This window comes from Haliotis cracherodii, unplaced genomic scaffold (assembly GCF_022045235.1).
Source record: "Haliotis cracherodii isolate W230 unplaced genomic scaffold, xgHalCrac1.p SCAF_6, whole genome shotgun sequence".
NCBI classification, from domain to species: Eukaryota; Metazoa; Mollusca; class Gastropoda; order Lepetellida; family Haliotidae; genus Haliotis; species Haliotis cracherodii.
This window is the reverse complement of record NW_027266319.1, coordinates 11,119,887-11,139,157: the sequence shown is the minus strand read 5'-3', so window position 1 is coordinate 11,139,157 and position 19,271 is coordinate 11,119,887. Positions and strand designations below refer to the sequence as shown.

Here is a 19,271-nt window from a genome sequence, read left to right as displayed (position 1 = left end):
AAATAGCTGGTATACAGAGGAGGGGCGGTCGGGTAGCCTAGTGGTTAAAGCGTTCGCTCGTCACGCCGAAGACCCGGGTTCGATTCCCGACATGTGTACAATGTGTGAAGCCCATTTCTGGTGTCCCCCGCCGCGATATTGCGGGAATATTGCTAAAAGCGGCGAAAAGCCACACTCACTCATATGCAGTGACTTTTAACTGTTGTTCTGAGGGACAATCTGGTTAAGTAATATATGGAGACATTTTGACAACTTGAAATAATAGAATTTGACACTACACAACTGTATTTTACTCAGGAAATACCGATTTGTCGCTGACAAAAGCCAGTTGAATGACAGGGAAATAGAAAAGGCTGACACTGATTTGGGGAATGACTGATCAATACACTATTTTTTCACAGCCGTAATAATATTCCAGGTATGCGGCTATAAAACCCCACATCGCCTGATTCGAAACCTGACTTCGCAGGTCAAAGTGGAAGTTACGTGATACACATCAATGCGTGTGAGAAACACATTGAGGAACAGTTTGTAAACATTATCGCCCATTGTCATTCGTTCAGTATGGTGTGGTGTGATAATGACGTCACATCACGTGAGCACGTTTTGAGGAAGAAACTTGTTGATGTCTGTACATATGTTTCCCGTGAAGACCCGGGGTAGAATAGGTCTCCAGCAACCAACGCTTGCTGTAAAAGGCGACGCCGGAATTTTTATCAATCGCGTCTTTTTTGTCTGCTTTGGTATATACAACTGTTTTTGGTTAGACTATTGTACATAAACATGTTTTCGTTGTCAAATTTAATTATAAGCATTGACTGCGTATTTTTTTCGGTTCATTGAGTTATGAATGGAAAAACCGATGTGCAAACTTTTGTAAGAATCCGCTGCGCGTAAAAGGCCACTTACTTGTCGTAAGAGGCGACTAACGGGATCGGATGGTCAGGCTCGCTGATTTGGTTGATGCATGTCATCGATCCCAGTTGCGTGGATCGATGATAATGACGTCAATCACTGGATTGTCTGTTCCCGTCTAGATTATTTACAGACCGCCGTCATATAGCTGGAATATTGCTGAGTGCGGCGTTAAACAACAAACAAACAAATAAACAAACAAAACATATGTTGGTAGCCTCGGTGCATCTCATATGGTGCTGCTAGCCTTGCTCCAAGGCTAAACTGAATGATAAGACCATGGATGTAAAGTAATTCTATCATTGCAAGAGGCAAGTCTAGATGAGCAGACAGCACAAGGAACAGTCTGTTATAGAGACAAATTGTTCTTACTGTTTATATAATCTATGAATTATGATTTTAACCAATAATTATTTCCTGAGAGACTGCTGTAAGTCAATGGTGCTGCCCACTGCGTGAAATGCAGCAAAAAATATGTTTTATTCTGTTGGTCATTGCCAACGACCCGGGGTATACCTGAAAAATCTTTGTCAAAATTAGGAGGTCCTGTAATTTCCGGAAATTCGGCTCCGGAAGTTGTAACATGACATTGTAACTATCTGTCAGCAATCATGCACGCGGAGTCCATACTATGATTAATAACTCAACAGCGTGTTTACCCTTGGCTTGTTTGTTTATTTGTTGTTTAACGCTGCACTTAGCAATATTCCAGTTGTATGATGGCGGTCTGTAAATAAACTTGTCTGGAACAGACAATCCAGTGATTGACGTCGTGAGCATCGATACACGCAATTGGGATCGATGACATGCATCAGCCAAGTCAGCAAACCTGACCACCCGATCCCGTTAGTCGTCTTTTTCGACAAGCATAGTCGCCTTTTACGGCAAGCATGGGTTGCTGAAGACCTATTCTAACCCGAATCTTCACGGGTCGTTTACCCATGGTGATATTGGACTTTTGTGTTAAGTTATTGCAGTGTCGCTATTAAAATAGCATGCGCGTATTTAAAATGGCTTGCAAACAACCTCCTTGCATGGGTAGATTTTTCTTTTTCAATTGACTTCAAGCTATGTTTGCTAACCCCATGCATGCCAAATATATGTGTATTTACACAGTTGGAGGGGGTCATCGAGAACTAACAGCACAATATATGTAGTGATCGAGTTACATGTCAGCATACTATAAGACGACGCATTGTCTGTGTGAGTTCATGGTGAAATACAGACACAGCCCCGAGATCAACTGTCACCCCCGGGGGATTCCGGGTTTGAAGAGGTCCCCAGCACCCTCTGTCGGACGACGCGCCGGAATGTATCAGGGGTCAGGATGGGTGACTTGGCGTGACATCGTACCCCGAGTTGAATGTTGATCATGATATCAATCATATAGTATGTCTGGTCCAGACTCGATTATTTCCAAGCCGCTTTTATTTTATAGCAGGGCCTTTGTTAAACAACAAATAAAACAAAATGTTTCGAAAATGTCCATTCCGGTCCTTTGCATATATAGAGACCCGTGATGATTCGGGGTAGAATAGGTCTTCAGTAACCTATGCTTGCCGTAAAAGGGGACTATGCTTGTTGTAAGAGGCGACTATCGGGATAGGGTGGTCAGGCTCGCTGACTTGGTTGATGCATGTCATCGATCCCAATTGGGTGGATCGATGCTCATGATGTCAATCACTGGATTGTCTGGTCCAGACTCGATTATTTGCAGACCGCCGTCATAAAGCTGGAATATTGCGGAGTGCGGCGTTAAACAACAAACAAACAAACCATATATGGAACGCACACACGCATGCGCATTTATGGTCGTGGAGGTTGCACTTGTCAATATATTTGCGCACGATGTATGTAGGCTCTCGAACAACAAGATATATTCCAGGTATGCGGATTTATGTCACCGTTTCTATTTATCCGATGGCACATTCACTTGACAGTCAACGCCATGTCATCTGAATGGATATATCATGCGGTTGATTGGGTAAGGTATGGTATTGCATCGCCCTGGGTTGGCAAGTCGCCGATAACGAGGCAACTGCCAGAAGACTTGTATAGCGAAATATATGTACAAAGGATACAAGTTATACATATCAACACCAGAATAATTGTATTCATGTATTGGGTGAGGGCAGTTGTGTATTTGCCACTGTATTCAATATATGGTATACATTCTATGTTAAACGATTCAAAGAGACTATTTTAAGAAAAGAAAGACACGTGAAGATCCGGGGTAGAGTGCGGCGTTAAACAACAAACAAACAAACAAGAAAAGAAAGCAAGCTGAGTTCTTATTCTATATTTGATTTTAAGTTGTTATATTGGCCCGTGCACTTTTTACCTCACACGAATTATACCGTATACCATATAATATAAGCGCCGGGACGCTGTGCGTGCGTTCGTTCGTGTGTGTGCGTGTGTTATGGTTTTCAAAAAGTAGACTCTAGTCCTTCCATAGAGTTTACTTGATAATAAAGAAATTAATACATTCGTGTGTGTATCCTTATGTGATTACAAAACTTATGTCAGAATAATCGCCATACCATATTGTGAATTGTCTTCAGGGGGAAATGGGCGGTCGGGTAGCCTTGCGGTTAAAGCGTTCGCTCGTCAGGCTGAAGACCAGGGTTCGATTCCCGACATGGGTACAATGTGTGAAGCCCATATCTGGTGTGCCCCGCCGTGATATTGCTGGAATATTGCTGAAAGCGGCGTAAAACCATACTCACTCAGTCAGGGGAAAACAAACGTTACTCACTCATTCACTTGAAATTATATGAAGCGCCAGTATATCCTTCACGGCCTGTGTTGAACGATCTGGCCAATCAGTGTGGGCTTGATATAACTTATCTTCGAGACAGGTGTTTGACAGATGATTGACAAGTGATATAGATTACGCCAGCTGAACCACGCCACATGTGCACGACTTTATCGCGGAACACGCCCGTGTAATCTATACCAGTATTGGATATGACTGCTCTCATGCACAGGTGCTATAACATGAACCGCGCTGTATACCGTTGGCAAAACGAAAGTGCATATATACATACTTACAACATAATGTTTTGTTTGTTTGTTGTTTAACGCCGCACTCAACAATATTACATCTATATGGCGGCGGTCTGTAAATAATCAAGTCTGGACCAGACAATCCAGTGATTGACATCATGAGCATCGATCCAAGCAATTGGGATACGATGACATGCATCAACCAAATCACTTATAATTCACTGGGGACCATATGAAATTGTCATTTACAGAAACAACAGATCATTTAAGATAGGAATTTATGGATGAACTACGTCTTTCTAACAATTAAGAGCGACGTTTCGATGTAGGTTCTAACACCGTTATCACTTGCTTAGCAACCTACACCGAAACGTCGCTCTTAATTTTAATAAAGAAGTTGTTCATCCATATATTATTATCCTTACTTAGTACTCCAACTTCTAAATGCCTATCAAAGAAGTAACAGATCATGTATTTATTTTATGAACAAGCATGTGTATCTTTTTGGGGTTTACAAAGTTGCATATACCCATGTTGAAATACAGCAACCGAAATAGGTTATATTTGTTTTTTAACCGTTCCACGGAAGGGGTTATTTGACTGCACTTTTCATTGTAATCATTTGAGTGAGTGAGTGAGTTAGGTTTGAACGCCGCTTTTAACATTATTCCAGTTATATCACGGCTTGTCATCATAATGTGTGAGGAAAGCCCTAAGTGATGCAGGCCTTAGACGTTCACCACTTCGGTGAAACCCACGAGCACGGGTATGGTGCTAATTAACAGGCCTAGAATCACAATCGGGACGAACCGGGATTCGATTCATGGGTTTTTGGCGTCCACAAGGGACGCAACTCTGCACAGCGAATCGGGGCGCCTTGGAGGACAGGGCCGACCGAGCCTCTGTATAATATGATATGATCCTGTACTTTCCCCAATCTGGAAACACGGAGTGCTCTTGTTCCAACTTTTTCACCAAACATCGGTGGCAGCTTATACATTTATATAAGATAGCCACGCGAGAAATCGCAAAGAACATTGAAGAACAATCGTGATTTATTTCACGACAAAACATTGTTCTATCGTGACGTCATTTCTGGAGACTCGACCATGCGCAACTTGATGACGTCGTAACACCGGACAACGTTATTTTTGATTGAGTAGTGTCTGGTGAGTTGTTCCCCATAGATGTAGCATATGAACGCAATGGCCGAACGATCGCACCCAAAGTGGGTGACATATGACAATCAGTATTGGGAGAAAAGGTGCAGAAAATCGACGTGAAAATTGTGAGAACACCAAACTTAATACCCCTGTACATAAAATGGAGTTGTCCGACATTGCTGAGGTCGGATTGTATTCAGGGAGTCATCATAATGTGAATACATGTACATGTTGGAAAGCTTATACAATTTATGGACATTCTTGAACAGGCTGTACAAAATGTTAATATCTCAAATAATATTTCTTAAATCAACATGCGGTACATACATTTCGTATCTATAATCACCCATAAATATACAATCCAGTCCGTCACTATGTCTCAAGTAATGTACACAAAGCTCTAGAAATGCAATGGGGCGGAAAAGCCAAGATATTCCACTTGAATAACAGCCAGAACGTTAAATGTGTTAATTTAAAATGTTAATGCCAAAACTAACACTAACTTTCAGAAACAAATTAGGAAGTGCCAAACTGAATTTAAAAATTAGCATCTGGTGTAGCGCTTCGAAATTGCACACACGAACACTGACTCGCGGTGGCTTGACTCCCGTCGTCAATGGGTTGGCATAGATCTTTGTCTTATTTCATTGCCATCCCAAATAACATGCTCTAATGAAGTAAGTTGTTTTTTAAGGAAAACGAACATATTTATACACCTCTGGGCGTGTAAAATGACTTCAATGAACTGTAAACAACAATACTTTGTTGTCAAGCTAGTAAAGCAATTTGAACATATGAACGTCAGTCACAAATGGTATATCTTGTATAAAAACGATTTTATAAACTTAGTAATTATAACATGGTTTCTCACAGTCTGTATCAAATCAAACACGGGAATATATATTGGACAGACAAGTGGCTTATAGCATTTGAAATGTGAATACCGTTAGCATTAAAGATGTTTAAAATTCCTACCTGGATTAAACCCATTCACAAAATTCCAAATCCTTTATATATTTTTTAGTAAACAGGAGTGGGCAGTGGGCACACAACATAGCGGTGTTTGATTGTATATGACTGCTCACCACGGGAAGTGCTTTATTTCTGTGCTACACTGACGTGTTAAAACGACCCGAATTTGAAAGCACGATGATTCACCCCATACCTTTGCTACCTGAGTGGTAGACTGACAAGTTCCCCTATTCTTACCTGTCTGTGATGCTACTTTCAGCACAACTAATCAACATACATAATGTTTCTATGCTAATTGATCTGTTATAAAGGCTAGCATATTTAAGTACAATATTTATATTTAGGTACAATATTGTACAGTTACTGAATTGCAAAATTAGTTATGTCCAAACCTGCACAGATGTTATTATTATTTGATGATGATATAGAAGTAGTTTTAGGACAGTAGTGAGAAAGTTTGTATTGGACTTCCGGAGTGTTTACCACGGCGTGTATGGGACTCGGGATAATCAGATAAATAATTACAATTTTGTAGCATTGATTTGTCTACTGTTACAACTTGGTGCATGTTTGTCGCTCGCAGGATATTATCAGCCTGCGTTTTCATGTGCAGGCTGGCATAGCATTGGTTGATGCGCAAGTAGCGAGGAAGTGAGACAACGTGACCCCTGACCTAAGTTTGGCTGTCACATCTGCTGATCGGAAGATGGCTGACTTCAGGAACTACCTGTAATAAGTGTCAGTATGACTGAAAATTCGGAAGATACAACCTGGGTAGGACTCAGGTCAATGGAGGAATTACAGGAATTAATTGCCGAAAAGGATAATATTATCAGTCATCAGTGTGGAAAGATAGAAAGTTTGCAAGCCGAACTGGCACAAGTGAAAGAGGAACGAGACCAATTGCTGAGTAAATTGTCTACAGTAAACAGCACCGAAGATGAGACAACGGAGGGAGACGGGTAGGTTTTACTGTTACATAACATTTCTTTTCACATTGACTCAATTATGTGTCATAGGTCCAGGCGCCTTACCCGAACCTAAGCGCATTAGACTGTCAAGGTGTTGACAGACCACAGTTAATCGTGTATGTTCGTGCTGACGGCAGCTAGCTTTAGTATGAAACACGAATGTTGTGACAACACCCTGATTGATTTGATATGTGCGGACATGTCAGTCCCTATAAGACCTAATGTCACCTATGTTTAATATCATCCTTTGACGGATGCATGTGTGTAATAATGTCAAATTACCATACTGTTTGGAAACTGAATTTCTAATTAATTCTTATTGTTTGGAAAACATGCAGAGAATGGCTGTCAGTGACAAACTAGTTTTCTTTTGATAACATAGAATTATCTCTTAACAATTTAAAAAACATACAAGGGAACTACTCTACTAGTGGTCAGAATAGATCACAGTGTTTAGTTACTAAGATTTGTTTATTAATATCTTGTGTTTCATAAGTTTCTTTTCAGCCTTTTTAATTGTCTAGTCATAGAAGGACCTGGTGATATTTCTAATAAGTGTATCATTTACATGTATTTCTGTAAACCAACCCAAAGAGTCAATATTTTGATGCAATGATCCAATTTTTTCAGATAAAACTTTAGCTTGTTTAAATTATAACATACTCTTTTGAGCTAGTATCTCTTGTAAGATGTTTATGTTCTTTTGTTTGAATCAAGTTAGCAAACATGACCAAGATCTTTGCAAATTTGCTTTTTCCAAGTTAAGTGCATTGTTCCATCAGACAGACAAAAACATTGTGTTGGTCACACAAATACAGACAATGTCGGCTAACAAACACCACAAGTCCACAGCTAGAATACACATGAAGTGATAGTGATTTTCCCATGTTGGTATTTAGCTCATTCGGGTGTGTATATTGGAGATAATGAACTGTCCATTAGCTGTCATAATATCTGTGATAATCTAATTACTGCTGATAGACATCACATGTTAATAACTACCTGAAACAAATACTCATGTTTCTGTTATCGTGGCTGACAAGTCACCAAGAAAATCCTTTGTTATTATGTAACATATTTTTCTTAAAAAGCCAGATGAGTAATAATTTTAAATGGTTCTTTCTTTGGGGTTGGGGATCAAATTGGGTGGGGAGGTCATGAAAAAGGGGGGAATTGGGAGAATCAGCGGATTCAAGTAATTACTCTGACTAAAGTTGACTATGGTTGATATCAAATTTCTCTATTGATTTTTCATAACGACCTAGAGGTGCATCAGTTTTAAATGCTGTTATAATGGCCACTGAATTCCTGGCTCAGAATCAAAAGCAATAAAAATAGCATGGCGTCATCCTAATGATTTAATCTCGATTCACAACACAGGGGTAACCAATTTAATCTTTTAAAATGGGTCAAATTGAATAGTGTTGTTTTTGTTGGGTGAAGACACCGTGATTGGCTATGGGTAGAAATCTATGGTTTAATTCAACCTTTATTCTTATAAACCTTCTTAGTCAGAATTGAACAATTATTATGATACGGATCAGACGTTGACCGGTGTGTGGACCCTTTTATCCCTATGTGTGAGTGGCCACTTTGTGACTGTGTTTGCATGTTGATTCAGGGCACACTGTCCAGTGTTTGGTCAGCCTGTCTAGTCTAAATTGACTTGTGCAAAAGTAAACATCGAAGGATGGTATCACTTTCTACTGTACCTGAAGGCATTTAGGCATGCTCCATTTGTTTCAAAACAAATTACACTTGGCTATAAATAATATGCCTGTTTAAACGCTACAGTTGTGTTTATAATTATGTTAAAAAATAATCAGCCCTTGCTTTGGTGTGTTTACACAGCAGAGACAAGTCAGTACTGAACATGCTGAACAATGGATACATGGAATCTTGGGTGTTACATATATATGTATACTGTATTCGACGTAATAAGCGCCCTGCTCTAATAAGCGCCCACAGCGATATTTGCTAATATATTGGCTAGTGAACAATCCCAGTTGGCACCCCTTCCGATTGATCAGTGTACACAAGACTGATTTTTTTCGCACATAATACGCACTCGTGTGTTATATGCACCCTGAATCATGGGAAATAATAAATCTGTCGTAGATAAACATTTCAGGCTGTCAGCATAAACCAGGAAATTTACCTTTCAACAAAATAATATTCTAATAAGAGCCCCCAATTTCTAATTTTGAGAGCACCGAATACGGTAATGTTTTTCAACAGTTACTGAAAAAGATATTTATCTGTCATAGTTGTAAGGCCAATATTATGCTACTGCAGTTTTAGTTAAAATAGTCAATTGGTGTATAAAGATATCATGAATAATTTCTTTCTTTTTTTCTCCAGAATTGATATCCAAAATATTCATATAACCTTACTGTTTACAGTAATAACGTTTTTACTAAATCATTTTAACCATGTTTAGCAAGTACTTGATCAATACAGCAATAAATTTGCTCATAATATGATGGGAGGGAAAGAATGTGTGGGTGTACTAGGCTGGACTTATGACAGTATTATGGTGCTAGCCGACTGAGATACCATGCCACTGTTGACCGCCTCCGTTTTCCAGTGGGAGAGAGGAAGGCATACCAAAAGATGTTAGAAGATGGTAATTGTTCTGATCCTTTCTGGTGCTCGACATTAAGGAGCTAAAACAAGGACTGGTTGGCGCTGTGTCAGTATACTGTGTCTGAGTGGGGTATTCATGTTATACTGCAGCATGGTATCTCAGTGGGCTAGCACTGTTAATCAGCATCAGTCCATCAGTACAAGCAGACATGCACGCACGCACTCACACGTGCATGCATGTGGCTATATAAGTGCAATAATCTTGGATGTGACAATAAACCCCATTTCACCTCACCTCACCCATGCCATATTTCAACAGGATACCCCACTCAAACAGTAAACTGACTCTGAGCAAACCAGTCCTTGTTTTTTCCCCATAATGCTGAACGCCATTTTTTAACATCCTTTGGTATGACACAGACAGGTTTGAACCTTCCACTCCGTGGCGACCTCTGTTACTACACCACAGAGGCGGCCTTCAGAAGTAATGAAGTCATTTGGAGCCATTGTAATTTCTAGATACTCTACAGTTGGTTTCATTTCCCTGTTTTAGAGCCCTGTTTAAGTAAACATGAATGTAGGTTTGACATTTGAAAGTACCATTGTTTCCCATGAATGTTGTATGTCCGTGTCGAAAAATGATGTCAGATTGCTGTTTCCATGCCAACCCAACTACATTCTCAAACAACAAAATGGTTTTTATTTTCATGATTACCCTTTAACGTGTTTACGAATGCCGAGGAAAAATAAACCCTCACCTAAAAATGTACTCAGCAAGTTAAGCTAACAAGCTCCAGATGCTCAATAATTAAATGATCCAATTTGCAATTTAAAAACATTGTCTTGTTGTTGTGTCAGAGCTGCTTAGGAACGTGGATTCCTAATCAATACAATGTCCGAATGAACCAGTTTCAGCCTTCACCATAGTACTGAAACAAGGCGATGACAGTTTGAGTCTGATGCAGAGTTCCTGCTGGCTTCTGAAACTGCAAGTCCTGGTGGACTGGCAACTCTAAAAATTACCAGTCCCCTCTAAATTTTGCCAGTCCCAACTTTCAACAAATAGAAAAATGTATGTAAATTAGTTGGTTTGAATTCTTTCAACATAATGTTCATTTCAAAGATGTCATCTCTGAAGGAACTTAGTTATATCTTTATGTCATTCACACAAACTTCAGTCTCTCTCTTTTTTTTAAATATTTCGAGACAAAGTCACTGCAAATGGATATTTAACCTAGAAATAGACCAGGGGAAACCCTGACAGTAACAGACAAGCTGACTTTGTTCGAAAAATGTATTATATGAATATCACCGATGTTTTTTTCAACAAAGAGATTTTATAAGGTACTTTGTTTGCCGGTCCTCAGGGACTGGCAGTCACATGAATTACTGATCCAAGCCTAATTTTACCGGTAAAAAAAATGGTAAACAGGAACGCTGTGATAGTCTGACTCTGTGCATTATTTATGACATGGTATTTCTACAGCCACCAAGCCTACAGTTAAAGAGTACAGTGGTGATCAATCTTGGCAGTTGTTGCAGGAGACAGACCTGATTGGTCTGCTGCACTGTCTGTTTCAATAACCCTCTGGACATATGCTCTCAGACCAAACAACAGGCTTAGCATCCTTGTCCACACTTGGTCAGGTCCTCAGATTCCAGTCTCAGTGAAAGGTCAGAGGAAGGACACTACTTGTTGTTGTCTGCATGGTTTGAAAATAGTTCATCTTGGTTTTGAAAGGTGGAAATCGAGAATGTGTGTTCAAAGCTTGATGCAGATGGAGTTAATCCTTTTTCGGTTAAGTTTTAGTTGGCATGCTTGGTTGCCGATGAAGATGTCTGAGACTTGTAGGAACAGTTTCTCGCTACAGAATGTATCCTTTGTTATATTCATCAATGGAAGACCCGAAGTTGAAAGAGATCAATCTCGTTTTCTACTTCATTTCCAAGGCAGCATGCATATGGAAAATGTCTTGATGGCCTTGGTGGCACTATCATGTTAACATTAAATGTTGCTCTGCTCAGACAGTTGGTGCCCTACCGGGAGGACCTCGTCCTGTTAATAGGCAATATCCAATATCCAAATAAAAGAACCAAAACATTAATGAAACTTCAAATAACCCACAACTATGTACCATATTTACAAATCAACAGGGGGCACGGGTGGCCCAGTCGTCTAAGGCGCCACGATTCGCTGTGCAGAATTGCGTCTCCTTGGGCATGCCAGAAACCTATGATTGTGGGTTCGAATCCTGGTTTGCCAAGATTATGTTTCTAGGTTTGTCAGCACCATACCCGTGCTCTTGGGTTTTGCCGAACTGGTAAACGTCTGAGACCTGCATTACATCGGGCTTTCCTCCCACATTAAGCTGACACGCCGTTATATGACTGGAATACTGTTAAAAAACAACGTTAAACACAACTCACTCACTCACTACAAATCACCAATCCATTACATAAATGACATGTGCTGGCTACACAATGTAATGTGATCAGTGGTAATACAAATAGTATTTACAAAAATTCAACTATATCAAACTAATATTTACCCTGTTTTGGAAACATTTGTTTCATAATTCTGTGTCTGTCTTTTATACCTTATACCAGCCTTTAGGTAATACATGTGACATAGCAACATATCCAGTAGACTAACATGTAGTCTCTGAAATGAACATATCTTACAGAAAAAAAGTGATTGAATTATCTTATTAAAAATATAATTAAAAGGAGCCCAAAGACTCTCTTCATTGTCAGATACAGCAGAAATCTAGACTTGCCAAACATTATAGACTTGCATGGACTGTATTTGATATATTTGTATGAGGGTCTGTATGACAGACCGCATACCAAGGAAACTTTTTAAAACAAAAATATGAATCTGTTGTATCATTTTATGTATATTCTTTTCGTGATTTGTAAACCAGGAAGGATAAAAGTTGTATTTTGTTAGCATCTACTATTCCTCATTATTTACTAAAATGATTCATTCACATGCACGATTTACAAGATATTTGTTGTGACTTATCATTTACTTACATATAACCTATTTTGACAAAACTTATCACAAATTAATGACTTGCAGAAATGGACCTGTGAAGATCCGGGGTAGAATAGGTCTTCAGCAAACCATGCTTGCTGAAAAGATGACTATGTTTGTTGTAAGACTTGGTTGATGCATGTCATCGATCCCTATTGCTTTGATAGTTGCTCATGTTATTAATCACTGGATTGTCTGGTCCAGAATCGATTATTACAGACCGCCATCATATAGCTGGAATATCAGTGAGCGTGGCGAATAACAACAAACAAACCAACCAGCCATCGAAATAAGCATTGACATCTTCATGTACTTAAAGTATGCATCAAAGTGGGGGTGAGGGTATTTGTGCTCAAACTTGTATAGTTTATGAAATACATGATACACGAATTGGAAATAAAAGTATATACCGTTTGTTTCCCATCTTTGTCTCAGAGTTGCTCTATGTTAGTAACACGCACTGATGCTATTCTCATCACAATAGAAACATAATAGGTCTACAGTGACGAATGATTATGAAGTGTCTACATTTGCCACCAAATCGGCTTATAATGGAAAGAATCTGATGAGGGAATCTATTTGTAGGAGCTCCTAGACAGGTTGTTAGTGTTATGAAGACAAATGTACAATGGCTGAGCATCTAGTGACCTTATTCTGTCAAAACCTCTTTTCATCTCCTCCATCCTAGCTTGTTTCTGCTTGGGCACATGCTCAAATTGACAATTTTGCTGTTAATTGTTGCTTGTTCATGCAGGTTGGTTAATATGGTCTTAGAACCAACTTCATCAATCAGATTATTCAACAGAAACACTAAATTGAATTTATGTTTCGCTGAAGAATTCAATATGTGTTAGTTTCATTTTCTATCAGCAGAATTTATTTTTTTTGATGTAGGATTAATGGTCTGGTAGCCTGATGTCTCTGAATGGAAGGATTTTATTACCATATTTATTCTGTGACTAAATTGGACAATATCTAAAACCCATTTCATATGTTCCAAAGTTTTTCAATCAGGAACCAAATGACCTACCTATTAAGCAGGCAATTATCACAAAGAATAGAAAGTTATTGAGGTGTATGATCTGATCTGATCACACAAACTTCCCCTCCAAACACTCCTTCATCAAACCATAGCATCCTCAGTAGACCTTCATCCACTGTTTTGAAAGCTTGACACATTGTTGACAGAAGACAGGACATTATCTAAAGACATCACCTTTGGTTTAAAAAGCTTTCCATTTGAAACTCAGGGTCTTGTTACAAAGCCACCTCACTATAACACATAAAATGGGAGACACCGATTTGTGTGTAGTTTTTTCATACTTATAGCTGCATGATGTGGTGATGAGTGTGTTGTTGTGATTATTAGCTTTTTATCAGTTCGAAGATGAAGTCAGAGGTTAAAAAAGTGTGTTATAGCGAGGGGGTACTTGTTGATGTCATCCCCAGATAAAGATCAATAGGTTCAGCTTGGGTGTTGAAGGGTCACCTGTGTCCCTGGTATAGTTCCCCAGGCTGAGGCAAACAGGACAGCAGTGTCCATGTCCACACTGATGAGGCTGCACACTGACACCATGTTGTGTGTATTATTTCTGTCCAAACACTGAAATCATAACAGAGAGCGGATGCAAGTGATCTTATGTGGTTATATTTCAAGTGGCCATTCATGTTGAGTCCAGAGTTAAATTTTTCGATTGTTGGCTTGTCTCACAATCAACCTTTAGAACCTTCCTTACATGACAAATATTTCACCCTTCTACAGTTCACATCAAAATCTCACTTACACAGGCAGTGTTCAAACATGAAAACCAACCTTGTCATAACCCTGAAGATTTGGGAGAAGACCTTAAACATGTGTTAAAGACCCTGGAATCTCCTAATCTTCAAACACTGACACTTGTATTAAAAAAACGATGTTTGTGGCTCACTTTTCTTTTCGTATAGCATTTTTCTCTACCTCAGTGATGTGACAGATAACTAAAATCTTCCATTAAGATGTAGAAAGGTGTCACATACAGTCTTTTTTAGCCTTGCTCTAAGTCTGTACTGTCTTTCTTTCTTTTTTTAACTAGTAGTCTAGGCAAGTCTAGATCAACATGATGAAACTAAACCAAGTCTAGCTTTCTTGATGAAAACAGCAGAGGAGGAAAGTGTCTTTTGAAAAATATATACATATTTTACAATTATATTAAAGAAATGTTTTCATAGACTGAGTGTAAGTCTAGATAAGTGGACAGTACATCTAAGGACACCAGTCTCTTATAGGGACAACTTGTTCTTATTATTTATACAGGAATTATGATTTAAACTAAGAAATATTGCCTTAGAGATTTTTTTGAAGCATGAGTCTATTAGAATTCTCTCAGTCAATTATGCTTAGATAATACACAACGATGAAAGTCCATATGTGAACGGAATGCAAGACATAAAATCTGATAGGGGGAGGAAGATTTTTTTGCCTCCATGGTCTAGTTGATAGAGCATCTGCCCGGAGAGTGGAAGGTCGGTTGTTCGATCCTTGTCATACCAAAAGACATTTAAAGATGGTACTTGTTGTTAACCTGCCTGGCACTCACCATTAAGGGGGCTAAAACAAGGACTGGTCGGCTTCGAATCAGTATACTGTGTCAGAGTGGGGTATTTATGTTAAACTGCAGCATGGTATCTCAGTGGGCTGGCACTGTGAAACCGGCATTAGTCTGGACTAGTACAAGCAGATGAGCACACACGCACACACATTTTTTTCGAGGATTTCTTGCATAACCAGCGTAACATTCTTCATATGTTTTTGACCCAGATTAAGTGGGTCAATAAGGAGGTGTCCTGCATGGCGTGGAGTCATGGTTTCACCCCTGTGCACCACGCTGATGCACAGATGATATTCCTTTGTATAGAGGAATCTGACACTATAGCTCATCCGTCATTGGCTTAACCTGATAACATAGGACCATTAGATATATCCCCAGGATCTGAGAAGAAGTATGTGCTACTGCCGAATATTAATGATCCTGTTTACCTTCAGATTAGACTAACATTTAGTCTATGAAGTCTTATATTACACAATATTCCCTATGCTGATCTAGCTAGAGCTGGCTAGACTTGCTTTTGTATGCATTTCTTGATTGTGTTTTTTCTCATAAAATAAATGTATTCGACAGACATGGTGCAGGACTACCTTCAGATTAACAGATAGCGTTAGAAATTGGCACTTGTCCTATAGTCCTTGCCAAACTGCCAAATAGTTAAGGTCTCATAAGAACTTGTAAACATTTGCCATTTTTAGGGTTTTGCTATATGCTATATGGGGGGCACGGGCGGCCCAGTCGTCTAAGGCGCTGTGATTCGCTGTGCAGAGTTGCGTCCCTTAGGCACGCCAGAAACCTATGATTGTGGGTTCAAATCCCGGTTCGCCCCGATTATGTTTCAAGGTTTATCAGCACCATACCCGTGCTCGTGGGTTTCACCGTAGTGGTAAACGGCTGAGACCTGCATCACTTCTGGCTTTCCTCCCACATTAAGCTGACACGCCGCGATATAACTGGAATATTGTTAAAAGCGGCGTTAAACCGAACTCACTCGCTCACTCACTATATGCTATATCCGCCTAAGGACTAGTGGATAACCAGGTAGGTTCTTTCACTGACAGAGATAATTACACAAGATCAATTATTGATAAACTGTTCTTGTCTTGATGGGTCTGCTGATCACGCCAACTGAGCATCGGCATATATATAATGGCCGGATCATTGTCTTGTGTCATGGCTACACTTATATTAGTAAAGATGATAATGATGTAGGTTGTCATGTATAATTATCGGCTGAAGATGCCGGGGTAGAATAGGTCTTCAGCAACCCACGCTTGCCGTAAAAGGTGACTATGCTTGTCGTAAAAGGCAACTAACGGGATCGGGTGGTCAGGCTCGCTGACTTGGTTGATACATGTCATCAATCCCAATTGCGTAGATCGATGCTAATCATATCAATCACTGGATTGTCTGGTCCAGACTCGATTATTTACAGACTGTCGCATATAGCTGGAATATTGCTGAGTGCGGCGTTAAACAACAAACCAACCAACCAATGACATGATGCTATGTGTTATCGAGATATCATTCTCATAAACTGTTCTTGTATTGATGGATATGGTAATCACACCAACTGAGCATGGGTGTATATTCACAATAGTAGGGTTATTGTGTCTTGTGTCTTGGCTACAGTTATATTAGTAATGATGATAAGGCCTGATAATGATGTGGGTTGTCATGTATAATAATCATGTTCGGCTGTTGACATGATGTTATGGAGATATTAACCTCAAGCATTTCTGCGGCTGAAACAATACATTTTCTTGTAATGTGACAACTCAAAGGGCTTGGGTACAATGTGTGAAGCCCATTTCTGGTGTCCCCTGCCATGATATTGCGGAAATATTGCTAAAATCAGTGTAAAGTCCGACTCACTGACGCACATTCCTTTCTGTGTAAGAGTTGAAGATTTTCATCTGGCGACTATGACAAAGGAAAACACAAACTTTTTATGTCAACAAGACCAAGCTGTCTGTATCTGGAGACAGTCACTCAGTGACACTGAAGCTGCCTGACATACTTAGGACAGTTAACATTGCAGAGGAACAATTCGTCTCAGTATTTGTTGACAAAAATGTCATAGTTTGTGGGATAAATTATGTCAGCTGATCTACCAGTCTACATGTAGAATATGGAAGAGCAGCCTTTCAGCATGACATTAGCCTTGCTCCAAGGCTAAACTGAATGATAAGACCATGATGTATAGTAATTCTATCCTTATTCTAGGCAAGTCTAGATAAGGTGACAGTACAAGGACGCCAGTCTCTTATAAGGACACCTTGTTCTTATTATTTATATTATCTAGAAATTATGATTTAAACGTATAAATATTGCCTTGGAGACTTGTGCAAGTCTAGCATGACATGATCATGATGATATTTTCATAGAACAAAATAAGCATTCTCTCATCACGCCGAAGACCCAGGTTCGATTCCTGACATGGGTACAATGTGTGAAGCCGACTTCTGGTGTCCCCCGCCGTGATATTGCTGGAATATTGCTAAAAGCAGCGTAAGACCATACTCACTCACTCACTCTTAAAACAAAATACAGTGGTTTCAGTTATGAAGTTCCCATAATTGTCTTTGTACAAATAAAAGTTATGTAGGCAAGAAACCAAAGGCTGAAAGCTGAAATTAGGGTGGCCTGGGTTCTTGGGTTTGTTGCTAATGCATTTGAACCTAGGAACCCCTAAATCTTCGGATTTAATATGAGTGTTAGAACAACAGCCCCTTGACTTGCAAACTCAATTTCAAAAATGGATTACGTGAAGACAAACATATATAACAATGGTAAATCTGTATGATCTGTATTATGTATGATTAACATACAGTTAGCACCAAGATGGCGCCAAATATGGTCTTGGACAGTGGCAGTAGGTCATTCCTGAAGGTATCTTTCGAAATTCACATGACTGAATCTTCTAAATTGAGGAAAGTCATTCATGATGATGATGGTAGTCATCAATGACCAGTAATATATATGCAGGGTACGATTTCATTTTCTGTTTTACCACCTGCACCAGGTGCAACCAAGTAAATTCATAAAGTTGCACAACCAAAATATATGCTGTGCCAGTTTATCATAAATCAAAACATTGTATTTTTAGTTATTTTGAATGTCAAATAAATTCAAAGAGAACAGAAACTTGAGAATGTGCTCCAGTATTTAATATTGGGTAAATCTGTAGATGGCTTTTCACATCATGATATCGCGTAAACAACCCCAAAAAGAAGTTTCAAAGAGTCTGTTTGATGTGATTGTAACCTCATGATTGACTGTTCTAGTGGTAATTGGGAAGAATTGGTTCCGCAAGTTCACTGCATTCAAGACCACCTGTGTATTTCACTAATTTCATAAACTTTTGTTTCCTGGATTCAAAAAGATTTGCAGCTAATTCTAAAAGAGTTCAGTTGTCCACTGTTATCAAACTTAACTGCTGTGGTGGGTGCAGCCTGACAATGAAAGATTCCTGCACCAGCAATGTTTTACCTGCGTTGGTGCAGCTTGCATATAGCAAAATCAATCCCTGATACGCTCTCTGCATCCTAGCATTCTTCACTGAGGAAGCATATACATGATATATGCACCGAAACGCTGTGTTCCTCATTACAAAGAAGTTGACATCCATGAATTCTCTCCATGCTTGGGGGCACACGTGGCCCAGTCGTCTAAGGCGCCGCGATTCGCTGTGCAGAGTTGCGTCCCTTGGGCACGCCAGAAACCTATGATTGTGGGTTCGAATCCCGGTTGGCCCCGATTATGTTTCTAGGTTTGTCAGCACCATACCCGTGCTCGTGGGTTTCACGGAAGTGGTAAACGTCTGGGACCTGCATCACTTCGGGCTTTCCTCCCACATTAAGCTGACACGCCGCGATATAACTGGAATACTGTTAAAAGCGGCGTTAAACCAAACTCACTCACTCACTCTCTCCATGCTTTGTGTTTACTACACATCAGACTAACAGGACTAGGTACAGACTAAGAGGACAAGTTTTGCTCTAGTCCAGCATTAGAAATTTATTTGGGTTTT

At 39.6% G+C, this 19,271-nt stretch overlaps 1 protein-coding gene across 4 annotated transcripts in view; it reads left to right on the top strand.

The window, feature by feature from the left end:
- The first annotated feature begins 6,531 nt into the window (after nt 1–6,531).
- The window catches only part of LOC139446224 (IQ motif and SEC7 domain-containing protein 1-like), a 189,174-nt gene continuing 176,434 nt past the window's right edge, over nt 6,532–19,271 (top strand). For all 4 annotated transcript variants that reach the window (XM_071227552.1, XM_071227561.1, XM_071227556.1 and 1 more), the window contains exon 1: nt 6,532–7,021. In XM_071227552.1, coding sequence (XP_071083653.1) covers nt 6,804–7,021 — 218 coding nt within the window. In that variant the 5' untranslated portion in view covers nt 6,532–6,803. The remainder of the gene's footprint in view (nt 7,022–19,271) is intronic.